The 16,921-nt window shown below is 41.1% G+C and overlaps 1 protein-coding gene across 1 annotated transcript in view; it reads right to left on the minus strand.

The window, feature by feature from the left end:
• Nucleotides 1–16,921, minus strand: part of LOC144506410 (rho guanine nucleotide exchange factor TIAM1-like) — a 306,108-nt gene that overhangs the window by 160,891 nt on the left and 128,296 nt on the right. The window contains exons 5-6 of the mRNA XM_078232483.1: nucleotides 11,093–11,534; nucleotides 6,876–7,048 (exon numbers count right to left, since the gene is read on the minus strand). Coding sequence (XP_078088609.1) covers nucleotides 6,876–7,048; nucleotides 11,093–11,534 — 615 coding nt within the window. The remainder of the gene's footprint in view (nucleotides 1–6,875; nucleotides 7,049–11,092; nucleotides 11,535–16,921) is intronic.

Below are 16,921 nucleotides of genomic sequence, written 5' to 3' on the forward strand. Positions count from 1 at the left end.
TCACAGCTAATCTCACAATGGTATAATGCTACAAGAACAAATGACAGTTCTAAGTTAACACCTATAACAGCTTATATTTATATCACACCTTTAAAGTAATGAAATGTGTTGAAGTGCTACACATGAGCATTATAAAACAAAATATGACACCCAGCCACATAATGAAATATGAGGTTAGATGACCAAAGCTTGCTTAAAGAGAGAGGTTTTAATGACAGTCTTAAAAGTGGAAAGCGTGATAGAGAGGTGGAGAGAGGCAAGTATGAACTTCCAGGGACCTAGGCAACTGAAGACACAGCCACCAATGGAAGAACGATTAAAAGTGGAGACACTCAAGTGGCTGTAATGAGAGGAGCGCAGATATATGGACATATGAATTGGTAGCAGGCGTAGGCCTATCAGCCCTTTAAGCTTGCTTCACCATTGATAAGGTAATAGATAATTTGATTGTGGCCTCTACTTTCCTATCTGTCCCCTATTATTCTTTAACCTCATCACCAATCAAGAATCTATCTAACTCAGTCACAAAAATATTCGATGCTTTCTGGGGAAGAGATTTCCACTGACTAACAATGCCCAGAGAAAAATTTACTCATCTTCATCTTAGACAGGAGACCCCTTCTTTTTAAACTGTATCCCCAAGTTCTAGTCTCTTCCACAAATGGAAACATCTTCTCAGCATCCAGTCTGTCAAGTCCCCTCAGGATCTGACATGTTGCAATAAGATTGCCTCTCATTCTTCTAAACTCCAATGGATTCAGGCCCAACGATCCAACCTGTCATCAGAAAACAATCTATTCATCCCAAAAATCAGGAATGTGAACCTTCTCTGAACAGTTTCAAATGCAATTATATCCTTTCTGAAATTAGACCAATACTGTGCAAAACTTCCTACTTTTAAATTCCAGTCCCCTTCCAACAAATTCCTCATCACTCTCTGTACCTACTTACGAACTTTCTATGATTCATGTACCAGGATATCCAGATCCCTCTGCACCACCAAGTTCTGCAATCTCTCCATTGAGTGCTGTGGGGCTGCAGGAGATTAGACAGCTAGGGAGGAAAAAGGCACAGAGGGATTTGAAAACAAGGGTCTCCTGTCTAAGATGAAGATGAGTAAATTTTTCTCTGGGCATTGTTAGTCAGTGGAAATCTCTTCCCCAGAAAGCATCGAATATTTTTGTGACTGAGTTAGATAGATTCTTGATTGGTGATGAGGTTAAAGAATAATAGGGGACAGATAGGAAAGTAGAGGCCACAATCAAATTAGCTATTACCTTATCAATGGTGAAGCAAGTTTTACAATCAAGATGTCACTTGACCAAGTGTCAATGGCGGTCAGTAAGCATAGGGATGATAGGTGAATTGGACTTGGTGTCAATTAGGACACAAGTAGCAGAGTTTTGGATGACCTCAAGTTTACAGAGGGTAGAATCCGGGAGGTAGCCAGGAGTACATTGGAATAATCAAGTCTAGAAGTAACAAAGATATGGATGAAAGTTTCAGGATCAATTAAACTCCAGCAAGGAAGCAGTTGGGCAATGTTACACAGCTGGAAACAATAGGGATGGTGCAAATATGTAGCTGGAAATTCACTTCAGGTCAAATATGACTCCAAGGTTGTGAACGGTCTGTTTTAGTCTCTGATAGTTGTCAGGGACAGGCATGGAGTTGGTGGCTAGGGAACACTGTTGCAAGGACTGAAAACAATGGCTTCAGTTTTCCAATGGAGAAAATTTCTGGTGATCCAGTATTGGACGTTGGATAAGCAGTCTGATAATTTAGCAACAATGGAGGAGTCAAGGGAGTGAGGTAGACCTAAGTGTTATCAGCATACATGCGAAAATGATAAATGTACTTTGAATGATGCTGGAGAACATTGGCAAGGCATTGAAGGTGGATGGTATGGTCAACCATGGCAAAGGCTGTTTTTAGGTCAAGGAGGAGGAGGAATGATTTATCTTTGCCACAGTCACAAAGGATGTCATTTGCGACTCTGATAAAAGCTATTTAGGGACTGTGGCTGGGGAAAACCTGATTGCAAGGATTCCAGGAAAGAAGGGCACAGACCTGGAAGGCAACAAAACATTGAGGGACTGTGGGGCTTAAAGGGATGTTAGTGGGGAAGAAGTTTGCAAGGGCCGTGGGTCATGGGTTCATTTGAGGAAAGTGGCAATGATAACAGATTTAAAGGAGAGGGGGGCACCATGAAGAGAGAAAACCATTCACAATACTAACTAAAATGGGGACCAGAAAGTCAGCAGTTCAATGGGAATAGAATCCAGCGAGCAGGAGTGAGTTTCATGGACAAATAAGCTGGGAGAGGCTATGAGGGTAGATAGAAAAGAAAGGTGCAATTTCAGAGTTAAGGCAGGAGGAATCTTGGCTCAGTGGGCTGATGGAAGGGAGGGACACAGCAGAAGTAGCTGAACAGATGTTCTTGGTCTTAATAACAAAGATGCCGAAGAGATCTTATTGTTGGAGGTGAGGATGGAATTCATCAGGGTTCAACTGACAGTTACAGAACCAAATTCAGGGACATGTGTGAGATTATTCAAGCAATTCTTTTAGAATGGCCATGTTCAGGGGTGAACATTTTTATCAGTCGTATTTTGTTAAATGAGCTTTTGTTTTGAAATACTGTGGAAAATAAGCCCCATTTGTGAGAATTTGTTCTCGTGTTTCAGCTCAAGAATTGTTATGCCGCTAATTGCTGGAAATGAGATCTGGGGCTTTTGTGAACGACAGGACCCGCAGTCCATCTCCTTGACCAGTAAAATTGAGGTTTAAATGTCAAATTTTACAAACACTGAGGAATAAATTATCTGCAAGTGAAACTTCACAGTTTCAATTGTTCCTGGAGGTTGAGTGACTCAGCAGGAACATAAACCTTGTAATTTAAAATGGTCCTTACATTGTTGAATACTGACCCCAACTTCCTGCAGAAAACTCAATTTGTTTTAAAATCATGTGCAAGTTGATAGCAGGCGATTGTTTTTGCAGCATTGATGGTGCAGCGGAGCAAATGGGGGTTGATTCTCCCAGCCCGCTGTGCGGAGACATGAACGGAGGCCGTGTAGCGGGATTCCTGCTGGGTGCCACAGCCTCTGCGCATCTCCAACCGCCGGAATACTGGTAGTCGGAGATGCGTGGTGAAGTGTGACACCTGTGAAGAGTGTCCACTATATATGGTGGACAGGTGAAGAGTAATGGAACAGCAGTATCAATGAAAGATGCAAGTTCTTTGTAATAAAATTTGTACTGCAATTATACATTTCAAGCATAAACTCAGTCTTTAAAATCATTTGTAGTTAACTTAATGGATAATAGAACAGTGGAAAATCCCAAACATTGAAAATCTGAAAATATGTCAACATCTGTTCAAGAGTTTGATGTTACAGGTGAAAAGACTTCTGATGAAAACCTGAGTTCTATTACACATTACTTCCAGATGCAGAAGAATCAGCTCAGTAGTTTTGGCATTTTCTATCAATAATATATTGAAACAGCCTATTTTTAACAAGTAGGTCACTCAACTCAATGAAATAGTGGGGAAGTTGCAAGAGGAAGGTCCTAGGAGGCATTCTGCATGCAATAGCAATTCTTATGGGAATCTACCCAGATAAAGCCACCAAATGATATTCTTTTTTCCAAGATCAGTTACAAAGGTTTCAGAGGTTTCACTGTTTATGCAGTTTTCAATTCACAATGGAACAAGCTCAAAAGTTGGCTCCAGCAGAAATCAGTCATTGCTCTCAGTCCCACAGCTTGCTTAACATTTTACCTATGAACTACTATTTAATTCAAGTACAAACTTATTCACATTCCTATGAAATATTATTTTGGATCTGTGTGCAAGGAGAGTAATGTTAATTCAAATTGAAATATAACTTTATGGCTGATATGAAATGATACTTACTGGGCCCCTGGACCCAATTATCACCATTAAAATAGTCATACATGTTCAATTAAGTGGATTGTTTCAAAGGCTAAACCACACAAGAAGCAACTGATTTTCAATAAATCTCACATTTGGTTCCTCAGGTTTTCCTGAATATAAAATAGGATTTTCAGAATTCTTTTTCATATAAAGCATAATTTTGAAAATAATGCCCCAAGCATTGGCTTAATGAATTTATTGCTGCTCTGGGACCATGCTGTGCCCAAATGAGTTTCACATTCACCTCCATAGCGGTGACCACACTTTATAATTAATTGGCTGTAAAAAGCTTTGGGATCACCCAAGATTTGTTTACAACTTGATAATTAGGAGTGTTTCCTAGTGGCAATGAATCAGTGGCCCTGATATTTACTGCAGCAGGATTTTGAAGCATCAGGAAGGAGCCATGATCAAGAAACGTGGAAAGATGGGTTTCCCCTGAATGGCATATATCTTGCTTTCTTTTGAAAACAAATCACATACCCAGAACAGAGATCAAGTGTTGGTGATTTTGGTGGGAATCAGAAACAAATTGTGGAAGCATTTGGATTTATTTTGTTTTACAGGTTTGCTGATTTGGCTGGAAACAAACAGTCTTGCTCCTGTCAGTCCAGGAGCAAGTACTTTGATGACTGATCACGTATTTCCTGTCTGCTTTTACCTGCTGGATTTCTGTAGGCTGGGAAACCTGTCTGACATGGTTAAAAGTAAAAACACTCAAATTAAGCTTCTTTAAAAGTTTTCAAAGACCAATGCAGCTTCTGACAGCACGTTGATTTTCCACCTCTCAACCTGCCTTTGTTAAAACTGGACATGAATGGATTTGAGGCTAGTTCAGTTCATGTTTTGGATTTTTTACTTCTGAGCCTCCCAAACGTCACAAACCTACCCATTTTGGGGGACAAAATTTACCCGTTGTGCCATAATGCGACTAATCAACAAGTTGATATTGTTATACCTATTAAAGAAGAAAGAATTGCATTTATGACCCCTCATGACCAAACGTCGCAAATTGCTTTCCACTCAATGAATTATTTTTGAGCTGTAATGATTGTTGTAATTATTATGGCCCCTTTGGAGAACAAGAATTTCTAAAAAGATATTTAAATTCCCAGTGATCAACTTGAACCTAACAACAAAATTTCAAGTTTAAGACTTTTACTGTAACAAATAAACAATGCTTAGCAAACAACTAATACACGAAAGATATCCTCCCCTTTAACATTAAACACAGCCAAAAACCCTGCACCACAGATAAATGAAACATCCCATTCTCTGCAGAATAAAAGTTTTCACAAGAATCAGGCTAACATCACTCCAGCTTCCAATGAGTCCACTTCTCCCCATTTTGCGAAAGTAAAAATGTCAAGTGACCTCCAAAAGGCACCACTCTCAGTTTTCAGAGTTTGCTCACCAACTATCAGCTGGAACGCCCACACCAGCAATTCTACTCACCTCCTCCCAGCCAGTCCTCAGATTCCTTAGATTGCCATGGAATACATTTCTTCGACCAGACACTACCTTCCCTCCAGCATCCTGTTTGGTAGTTCACAGAAATGTAGTATAGTCCTCTCTGCTAACCACACAAACTGCATTCTTTATCTCTCTCTAGGAGGCCTCCCTCACTCTTTCCTCTTCTGTCCAAAATCTCAGAATGAAGTCTCACAACACCAGGTTAAAGTCCAACAGGTTTATTTGGTAGCAAAATCCACTAAATACCAAATAAACCTGTTGGACTTTAACCTGGTGTTGTGAGACTTCTTACTGTGTTTATCCCAGTCCAACGCCGGCATCTCCACATCAAAATCTCAGAGACAGAGGGCAGGATTTCCGGTTGCGCTCGCCCCAAGACCAGAAAATCCTCCCGGACGTCAACGGACCTTTGCATGGTCTTTGTTCCGCCCACTGTGATTCCCGTGGCAGGTGGGACAGGAATATTCCGCCCAAAAAGTCTGCCAGTCAGCCCCAGCTGTTCTTGTCTTTGCTTCAGGTATTGCGTTCATGATATAATGTAGGAAACACAACCGCCAATTTGTGCACAGCAACCTCCCACAAACAGAAATGTGATAATGATAATCTGTTTTTGTGGTGTTGTTTGGTGGATAAATATTGGCCAATACACTGGGAGTAACTCCCCTGATAGTGTTTAAAATAGTGCCTTGGGATTTTTCACATCCACCTGAGAAACAGGTGCCCCATCTGAAAGATGGCAGCCCTGACTGCACTGAAATATCAGCCTTGATTTTTGTGCCCAAATCCTAGAGTGGGACTTGAACAAGTACCTCTCAGAGTTGTGAATGTTAGCAACTGAGCCGCAGCTGACCCATATGACAAAATCATGTTCATAATGAGCCCCGATCAGCTGCAACCTGGCTCTTGAGGGTCAGATATTGGGCAAACACAGTTCAGCTTTTACAATGTAGGTTCTATCTCTTAAATGGGCAATTGGATCCTAACAACTTGGGCAGGCAACTGGTAATGATGCATTTCAACCTAAAACAAGTGTACATTATTCCTTTAATGGGATTTTTTTTTCCATGGCATGGTGAATGAACTGAAAACCTATTGATCACTCAAGGCTTCCTAGAATTCTATGAAGTGCTTGTAGTCTAAAGATTAATAAAAACAAATTCAAAAATACATTTAAGCAATCATTGCATTTCAGCCCAGAGTCTTTTTACAGTTATGAAGAAAGGACAATTCAATTCAACTTGAAATCAGTCAAACCATTCTGCATTAAAACATACACAATTTGTTTTTCAGTAATGTGTGCAAAATAACATAATCTTCTTACACCAGTTCAGTCAATTGAAATATACTGTCAAGTGCAATAGTATTGTACATTTCCTTGAGACAGTAATAATAATACATTAGCAATTGGTTAATCAACATATAAAATGAGAAGTACCAGAAAGACAAGTGATAGATTACAAACCTGAAATAAGAAAGCATCCCCAAGGGAATTGCTGAGACAAAATACATAATCTTTCTTTGGATGTTCAGGCACCGCTTGAACAATGCTGTTTTCAATCCAAACCATGTGCTTTGATACACTATTCTGGTCCACTCCTGATCTCCCATCTCCATCATAGAAAAATAAGGTGCAGCCTAAAGTTGAAAAAGGCAAATAATATTCTGAATGAAATTCAATTTACATCAATTAATCGTGTACGTCAACTTCATCTTCGTAACATTCTAAATTAAATGACAAATGCATGAGTATTTATAAGAGCTTTGTACTTTTTAAGAAAATAAACTTAGGGCTGTCAAGCATTTATTAGATTTATGTCTTTTTCCTGGTCAATTTATTTCCTTCTCTTACGAAGATGGGAATTCCTTGTTGGAATACCTTCCAGTACCTCATCCAAATGATCATTATTCAGGCATCAGCCTCCATGATAAATAACAATAGAATTTTACTCGGTGAGATAATGCAGCTAAGCTGAACACAATCTTCCTAGTTTATCGAAAGATGTGCATTCCATAAGGGGTCACTGCACGGGAATTAGGAACCTTAACTCTAGCTGATTTTGCCCACAGCCTAGAGGCAACAAATCTAACCGTACCACTTTTAACAATGCCTCAGTTGAGATCAGCTGAATTGTGCTACTCAACTTCTTGATTTATATAGGAAGGTTTAAACCCCCTCTACCCGATAGGGACAGGTTGGGCATGTAGTTAAAATATCAGGCACAGGTTTTCCAATATGTTCCAGATGCCCACCCATTGCTGGGACTTCAATCATGCACTTTTTTGCGTTGGAAGGGCCACACACCATCTTCAGGCAGAGGTCTCATGAACCTATTAAATCAGGGTCCAACAATGCAATTTTTACTTAAATTTCATTTCAGGTAAAAATTAGAGAAGTAACAGTGAGTGATCCAGCCAGATCAACCCGGTAGGAACAATGTCTGAGGCACTGAAGCTGTAGCCTAGATTTTAACTCTTCTTATCCTGTTCCTGCATGCCGCCCAGGTTTTACAGGTGCATCTGGCACTGACCACAACATCTAAATACTAATGAGACACCCGTGCTACTAAAAACCTGGTCATTAAATCAGCAGCATGCAAGAATGGATTGGGAAAGGAGAGGAAAGTGCACAACTTTATTCTAGCTACCTATTCATACCACTGGAGTACTTAAAGGGTGTTCACCTGAGCACAGGATCCATTTACTGTCTGTTTAGCTAGTAAGGTTTCTAGATAACTTCTTTCTCAGTTTTATGACCTATTATCCTGAGTAAACCCTCTACTTGTCCTGGTCTTATTGCTGCTAGTTTATTCTGGATGGAGGAACTACTGAAAACACGGGCAGCATCGGCAATCAACACCAGCTGTAACTGCGCCCATCAAAAGACAGCAGAGAGAACAGTGCATCCCTTTACACAGCACCCATATTCCAAATGTCCCTTCTCTGAGTTTTTCAGAATATCAGTGACTCAGAAGGCCGTTCTTCCTCAAGCCACATTTCTCAGACCTCTGCAGCCACTTATAAAAGGATCTGTTGTCTCCTGAATTAAGGGAGGATATTTAGCTAGTGATTGTTAAAGTTGCCACAGCCTTTCTTAGCTGCTGTTGACTTTCAGTCTGCTACAACTGCTACAAAAGTCATGTTATCAGTTGCATCTGTGAGTGCAGCACACAGCTGTGTAAAAGATGTTATTAATTTCCTATTCGCCATGGCTCAGTGGTACATCACCCTCCCTGCCAATCTCAATGGTTAGCAGGGATTTACCACAGTGGCTAAACGGTTTCTAATGATCAAGCCTGGTAGGGCCTGGCCAAAGACTGATGCGCTTCAGCTGCTTCTGGTACAATGTGGCCTTGCTAACTTGTCAGCACCACAATGGGTGCTGATGGAACGTATCGCACACGACCAAAGCTGAACTCCTGAGAAAGGGCAACAATTGCACTTCCTCACACTATTGCCACTCCCATAGGACTGGAGACCATCATTTTTCCACTCTTTGGAAGAACAGGCTATAGCAGATGAGTGACTACTTGAAAATCCTTATCTAATTGCTTCACCAGTCAACAGTGCCTCTAACATAGTAGAATGTCTTAAGGTGGAATCCAGAACCTGGATGGCAGACATTTAAGCTTCTACAAACTCTGTAAAGGCTGGTGACATTGACTATTTTAGTTAGGGCCTGTTGCAGCAACCTGCAAGATAAACATGCTCTCCAGTGTGCCGATATCATTCAGGATGACATCACAAAGGCTGTAGCAGAATTTTCCAGACTCTCGGCTACAACTCAAACACATTGGCATGCCCTCCATCTAGTGAGAGAGCCGGCAGTGGTCTTTTGACAGTTGAACCCATGAAGTCTGCATCTTTGCAGGACTCAGATAGGAGAGAACCTTCTATTCAGTGAGCTGTCTTCTGAGCTGTCCTGAAATCCAAACCCATTGCTTCTCACTGATGCTAGTTGTTTCACCATCTGTTGACCCTTCTGTCTCACTACCTAAGAAAAGACATATTGTCAGGTGCCACTGGCAGCACCTGATAGTCTCCCTGTGCTATCTCTGCCCTCTGTTAGTAACCTCCTTCTGGGTAGGAGTGAAATCCAATGCTGTTGCAGTGTTTAAATGACTGCTGCTGCAAGAGGTTCCAGGGCAGCTATTCTAAATACTTGGAGATAGCAAAAGATGTCAAAAGTTGTTTCATCAAACCACAAAATTCCCAAGTTTGCAGCAGAAATCCTTTTGATGAAATCAGAAAAAGGAAAAGCCTGGACTGAGGAAGGAAATTCACAAAGTTGACAATAAAAAGGACATGTACAACTACAGATAAACTTGACAAAATCATAGTCACTCTATCGACTCATCTTATCCATTCCTGTTGATGAGCCTTGCCCATTGGGAAAGAGATAATTAAATTACTCTGTTAAAGGTATGTTACCTTGTTAATATAATGCTTCAATTGACTTGCATGACAAAGGTGCCATCAACTATTGTACCAGTGTGGACCTATTGGCTAAATGGTCTGTACCTGTGCTATAAATATTATGCAAGTAGAGCTCGAGTACCTGACAATGACGGATTGTGCTAAACGGTCATTGGTAGTGCAGTGGTTCGATTTGATATAGGCGCCAGATCTGTTGCTGGCATAACAGTATTCCAAGGGAAATACAGTTTTCTGCTGCACTGGCATCTTCACAAGTTCAGATCAGTTCTGGGTTGACATAAATGGTAAAGTGGGTATCTGTGGGTTAATGCCAAATGGCACCTATGCTACCACACCACCAGAGAATATCATTTTCTAAAGAGTTTCCTGATGAACCTCATCATCCCCTTCTCAAAATGGTACACGGGAAAAGGCATAGTTAAAGGTGAAGTAATGATTTAAGGATACAGAAATGCCAAAATCAAAGTTTCAACTTCTTCAGCAAGGATTCAACTGTTCTCGAAATTGAACTTCAGACAGTATCATGCCATAGGCTTTCATAGTAATTATTTCATTCAGCAAAAGAAAACTTTATAGTGACCACTGGCCATCACTTCCAGATTGCCAACATCTCTAGCAACCTGCAATAGCACTTTTCTAGAGGCACTTTTTTATGGAAGAGGAAAGTTACGTTGGATAAAAGCAAAATACTGCAGATGCTGAAATCTGAAACAGCTCTGACGAAGGAACATCCTGACTCAAAACGTTGGCTCCATTCTCTCTCCACAGATGCTGTCAGGCCCGCTGAGTTTCTTCAGCATTTTCTGTTTAAGTTATGGTGGACGTTGTACACGTTTTTTGCCATTTGCAGGGTGAGGGCAGATTTTAGCCAGGAGCTATAGGGGTCCAAGAATGAGGATGGGGGATAATTGTAAAACCATTCGAGATAAGCAGACATTTTCTGCTAAACTTTTTTTCTCCATTACGTTTCCTACTGTTTTCCATCTATATTACATCCAAAAATAGGTGCAAGGCTGAGGATAATACAACCCAGAATACAGTATAATTTAAGTTGATTTCTTTTTAAAGAATGCTGTATATTAGAATGAAGCAAAACTGGTGGACAGCAAACATTTATTTCACAAAGCTGACACCAAAATATTTCCAACCATAAATAGCACGAATAGCAAGCAGCATTTTAATCCATTTCATAGTTAAGGGTTCAGACAATGAGTTTTCTGAAACAAAATAGAGATTAAAATGTACCTTTTAATGATACCCAATAATATTTCCATTTTCTTCGTGTGGCCAATTCCACTTTTTTATTTTTCTTGTGGACTAAAAAGTTCTTCACAGCAAGTGAGCCTGCTTTTCGAACAGTCCCTTGGTCTGTAGATTGGCTATCTGACTGCCCTGGGGAGCTGAGGGTGCCACTGCTTTGTTCATCGCTCAAAGCTGACTCTGCTTCTTCTGGATTTTCTGTGTTGATAAGATTTGACTCCAATGTGCATCTAAAATTTTCATACACCCCTTGCCGAAGTGCATCTCCTGCTGCGCCAAGCTCACTACAAATTAACCCACGATTAAAAGTGGGCGGATGGCATGTTGAACTGGTAATATTGGAATAACGGGATAGATGATCATTATCAGTCGTCGCACCATCAATACCACTATCTGCACATTCACTTCCATCTCCTGTAGTAACATCCTACATAGAAACACACATATTAATTTGCAACTACAGTTGGTCAGATGATTTTCCAATTGTTAAAGATACTAAACAAAATAATAATCCATGTACGACTTGTGGCAATTACAAGTTCAATGATATTTATTTACTCCTTCACTCCTTTACATTGTTTGAAAATTATTTCAGCAGAGTCTATTCTCAAGCCTATCATGACAATATTTTGATTCTTTCTGGAGTACATTAATTTGAATACTATTTACAAAACCTATCCCATCTCAACTATTTTAGTTATTTACTTTAATTGTTCCCATTCATCTTCCCAGGTTATGAGCCAGGGAAACAAAATAGTCAGGTCATCTACATCTTCTAGAGATGTATCAGTAATATCTGGAGACATCTCTCCTTCAAATACGAACCTGCTCAACATATAAACTCTAAAGTAAGAGTAGGAGTAGGCCACTCAGCACATCACACTGTTCTTCCATTCAATAAGATAATGGCTGATCTGATTGTCACCTCAGGTCCATATTGTGGCAAAAAAAGTTTAAAAAGGGGGTCAAGATGGAGGAAATGGTCCGAAATGGATACAAGCCCAGCCTGTCCAACCTTTTCACATAAGACAACCTGCCCATTTCTGCTACTGGTCTAGTAAACCTGCTTCCAACACATTCACTTCCTTCCTTAAATAAGATGACCAATACTGTACAGAGTAATCCAGCTATAGTTTCACTGTACAATTAAGGCATAATCTCCCTACTTTTGTTTCAATTCCCCTCCGAATAAACTATAACATGCTATTAATTTTCAGGTATTTCCTGTACCTGCATTCTAGCCTTTTGTGATTCATTACAGAGTAGGTGGTGCTGGAAGTCTTAAAGCGCATCAAGGTAGATAAATCCCCAGGACCTGAGGAAGTGTATCCCAGGACATTGTGGGAGGCTAGGGAGGAAATTGCGGGTCCCCTAGCCGAGATATTTGAATCGATAGTCACGGGTGAGGTGCCTGAAGATTGGAGAGCGGCAAATGTTGTGCCTTTGTTTAAAAAGGGCTGCAGGGAAAAGCCTGGGAACTACAGGCCAGTGAGCCTCACATCTGTGGTGGGTAAATTGTTGGAAGGTATTTTGAGAGACAGGATCTACAGGCATTTAGAGACGCAAATACTGATTAGGGACAGTCAGCATGGCTTTGAGAGTGGAAAATCATGTCTCACAAATTTGATTGAGTGTTTTGAAGGGGTAACCAAGAAGGTAGATGAGGGCAGTGCAGTTGATGTTGTCTACATGGACTTTAGCAAGGCCTTTGACAAGGTACTGCATGGTAGGTTGTTGCATAAGGTTAAATCTCACGGGATCCAGGGTGAGGTATCTAAATGGATACAAAATTGGCTCCTTGACAGAAGCCAGAGGGTGGTTGGAGAGAATTGTTTTTCAAACTGGAGGCCTGTGACCAGTGGTGTGCCTCAGGGATCAGTGCTGAGTCCACTGTTATTTGTCATTTATATTAATGATTTGGATGAGAATATAGGAGGCATGGTTAGTAAGTTTGCAGATGACACCAAGATTGGTGGTATAGTGGACAGTGAAGAAAGTTATCTCCAATTGCAACTGGATCTTGACCAATTGGGCCAGTGGGCTGACGAAAGGCAGATGGAGTTTAATTTACACAAATGCGAGGTGATACATTTTGGTAGATTGAACCAGGGCAGGACTTACTCAGTTAATGGTAGGGCGTTGGGGAGAGTTACAGAACAAAGAGATCTAGGGGTACATGTTCATAGCTCCTTGAAAGTGGAGTTACAGGTGGACAGAGTGGTGAAGAAGGCATTCGGCATGCTTGGTTTCATCGGTCAGAACATTGAATACAGGGGCTGGAATGTCTTGTTGAAGTTGTACAAGACATTGATAAGGCCACACTTACAATTCTGGTCACCCTATTATAGAAAGGATACTATTCAACTGGAAAGAGTGCAGGAAAAATTTACTAGGATGCTACCGGGACTTGATGGATTGAGTTATAAGGAGAGGCTGGATAGACTGGGACTTTTTTTCTCTGGAGCGTAGGAGGCTGAAGGGTGATCTTATAGAGGTCTATAAAATAACGAGGGGCACAGATCAGAAGATAGTCAATATCTTTTCCCAAAGGTAGGGGAGTCTAAAACTAGAGGGCATAGGTTTAAGGTGAGAGGGGAGAGATATAAAAGTGTCCAGAGGGGCAATTTTTTCACACAGAGGATGGTGAACGTCTGTAATAAACTGCCAGAGGTAGTGGTAGAGGTAGGTACAATTTTGTCTTTTAAAAAACATTCAGATAGTTACATGGGTATGATGGATATAGAGAGACATGGGCCAAATGCGGGCAATTGGGATTAGCTTAGAGGTTTTCAAAAAAAAAAGGGTGGCATGGACAAGTTGGGCCGGAGGGCCTGTTTCCATGCTGTAAACCTCTATGACTCCATGTACTAGGACACCCAGATCCCCCTGCATCCAACTATGTGGGCTCTTCCTGATGACCTTCAGTTTTTCTAACTGTCCTACTATAACATATTTAATAATAACTTCTAACATTTTTCCAACAACAGATGTTAAGCTAACTGGACTGCAGTTTCCTGCTTTCTATATCTCTCTCTTTTGGAATAAAGGAGTTACATTTGCTACTTTCTAATGTAATGGAACCTTCCTTGAATCTCAGAAATTTTGGAAAATTAAAACCAATGCATCAACTATCTCACTAGTCACTTATTTTAAGATCCTAGAATTAAGTTAATCAGGACCTGGGAATTTGTTAGCCAACAGCTCCACTAATTTGCTAAATACCACTTCCGTGGTGATTGTAATCTTCCTGAGTTCCTCCCTCCCTTCCCTTCCTGATTAACAGCTACTTCAGGGATGCTACTCACATCCCCTATAATGAAGGCACATGCAAAATACATGTTCAATTCACCTGCAATCTCCTTATTTTCCATTATTAATTCCTCACACTCAATTTTTATAGGGGCGGCACGGTAGCACAGTGGTCAGTACTGCTGCTTCACAGCTCCAGGGACATGGGTTCGATTCTTGGCTTGGGTCACTGTCTGCGCGGAGTTTGCACATTCTCCTCGTGTCTGCGTGGGTTTCCTCCGGGTGCTCCGGTTTCCTCTCACAGTCCAAAGATGTGCGGGTTAGGTTGATTGGCTATGCTAAAAAAAAATTGCCCTTGGTGTCCTGAGATGCGTAGGTTAGAGGGATTAGTGGGTAAATCTGTAGGAATATGGGGATAGGGCCTGGGTGGGATTGTGGTCGGTGCAGACTCGATGGGCCGAATGGCCTCTTTCTGTACTGTAGGGTTTCTATGATTTCTTTCTATATGACCGACACTCACTTTGTTAACTCTTTTTTATGTAAGTAATCTGTAAAAATTCTTACTATCCATCGTTATATTTCTAGCTAGCTTCCTCTCATACTCTAATTTTTTTCCTCCTTATTCAGCTTTCTGTCATTATCTGCTGTTCTTTATATTCTGTCCAATCTTCAGACCTGCCACCCATCTTTGCGCAATTATAAGCTTTTTCTTTAAGTTGTACTTAACCACAGGTGGTGGGGCCCCTCCCTTAGAATTACTCTTTATTATTGGACTATAGCTATTTTGTGTATTCTGAAATATCTTTTTAAATGTCTGTCGCTGCATCTCTATTGGGCGGCACAGTAGCACAGGGGCGGCACGGTAGCACAGTGGTTAGCACTGCTGCTTCACAGCTCCAGGGTCTCGGGTTCGATTCCCGGCTCGGTTCACTGTCTGTGTGGAGTTTGCACATTCTCCTCGTGTCTGCGTGGGTTTCCTCCGGGTGCTCCGGTTTCCTCCCACCGTCCAAAGATGTGTGGGTTAGGTTGAGTGGCCAGGTTAAAAATCGCCCCTTAGAGTCCTGAGATGCGTAGGTTAGAGGGATTAGTGAGTGAATATGTGGGGGTAGGGCCTGGGTGGGATTGTGGTCGGTGCAGACTCGATGGGCCGAATGGCCTCCTTCTGCACTGTAGGGTTTCTATGATTCTATTGAACTATCACTTTGGATAGCTCTGTTTTCATGCCCTCGTAATTGCTCTTCATGATGTTTAAAATACTAGTCTTGGACCCACTCTTCCTTCCTTCTTAAACATTGTTTCAAACACTTCCAGGCATCATCCACTTATCCTGAAATATAATCAACAATCTAAAAGAAAAATCACATACCTAACAAAAACACCAGCAAGAGATTGCTGCTGCTACAATTAACCTGAACCATTCTCAGTTCAAGATGTCACTATTCCACACCAGCACTCAACTTATATACACACAGTCAAAAATCTTCACAATCAAAAATATTCAAAAGGAGTATTTTTCAATCCTTTGTCTCCATCCCAAGTACATTCCTTCTCACACTCTCCCTGAATAAATTACCAACATTTGGGACATTTTGCTTGGTGTTTTTCTTCCTCCCATTTCCTTTCCTAGGATGATGACTCCTGCCAGTAATCCATGGATGGCAGACACTTTCTTTTGTCTAAGTGCTTCATTAATATTCAAAGTCAATGAGTGACATTTGACTGTTTGACTACAGGAGCCACCACAACTGAACCTGATACTATTCTCACCTTATATTCAGCTAGGTGCACTTCTAATAGGGGCTCATAGGATCATAGAATCCCTACAGTGCAGAAGGGCGCCATTCAGCCCATTCAGTTTGCACCTACCACAATTCCACCCACCCCTATCCCCGTGATCTGATGTATTTACCCTTGCTGGTCCCGCTGACACAAAGGGGCAATTTAGTATGGCCAATGTGTGTGCGTGCATGTGCTGCACGTGTGCGCACACATGACGCGTATGCATGTCTGCTTCCCAGTCTCAGGCTCCTCATTCACTCTCACCACCACACACCAACACACACTCGCACCAATGCACAGTGGGCGTGGACGGGTTAGTGAGCACCAAACCGGCACACACACTCTGACCCCCTCACACTCTGGTTATTTTTATTAATTTCTCTTAAATTTAAATTTTTTAACCTTATCAGCTACTTATTGCTTTGATATTATTTTATTTTTGCTCAGCAGGTGTTTCTTTTCCTAATACGACAATTTTAAAATTCAGTTTAATGGTGTGCCAAGCCTCATCTTTCTAAAAATTACTCATTGCCACTTAAGTGAGAAGAAAATAGAAATATGCATCCCCCCGTCTCCCGCAAGCAAAAGGTTTAACAAGCCTGCTCTAGATGAACTCTGGTGTACATATTACAGAGAAGGAGGTGCTGGAAGTCTTAAAGCGCATCAAGGTAGATAAATCCCTGGGACCTGATGAAGTATATCCCAGTTACTAGTGGTGTACCGCAAGGATCTGTTTTGGGACCACTGCTGTTTGTCATTTTTATTAATGACCTGGATGAGGGCGTG

The sequence above is a fragment of the Mustelus asterias genome, chromosome 17, assembly GCF_964213995.1.
Source record: "Mustelus asterias chromosome 17, sMusAst1.hap1.1, whole genome shotgun sequence".
Lineage (NCBI taxonomy): Eukaryota > Metazoa > Chordata > Chondrichthyes > Carcharhiniformes > Triakidae > Mustelus > Mustelus asterias.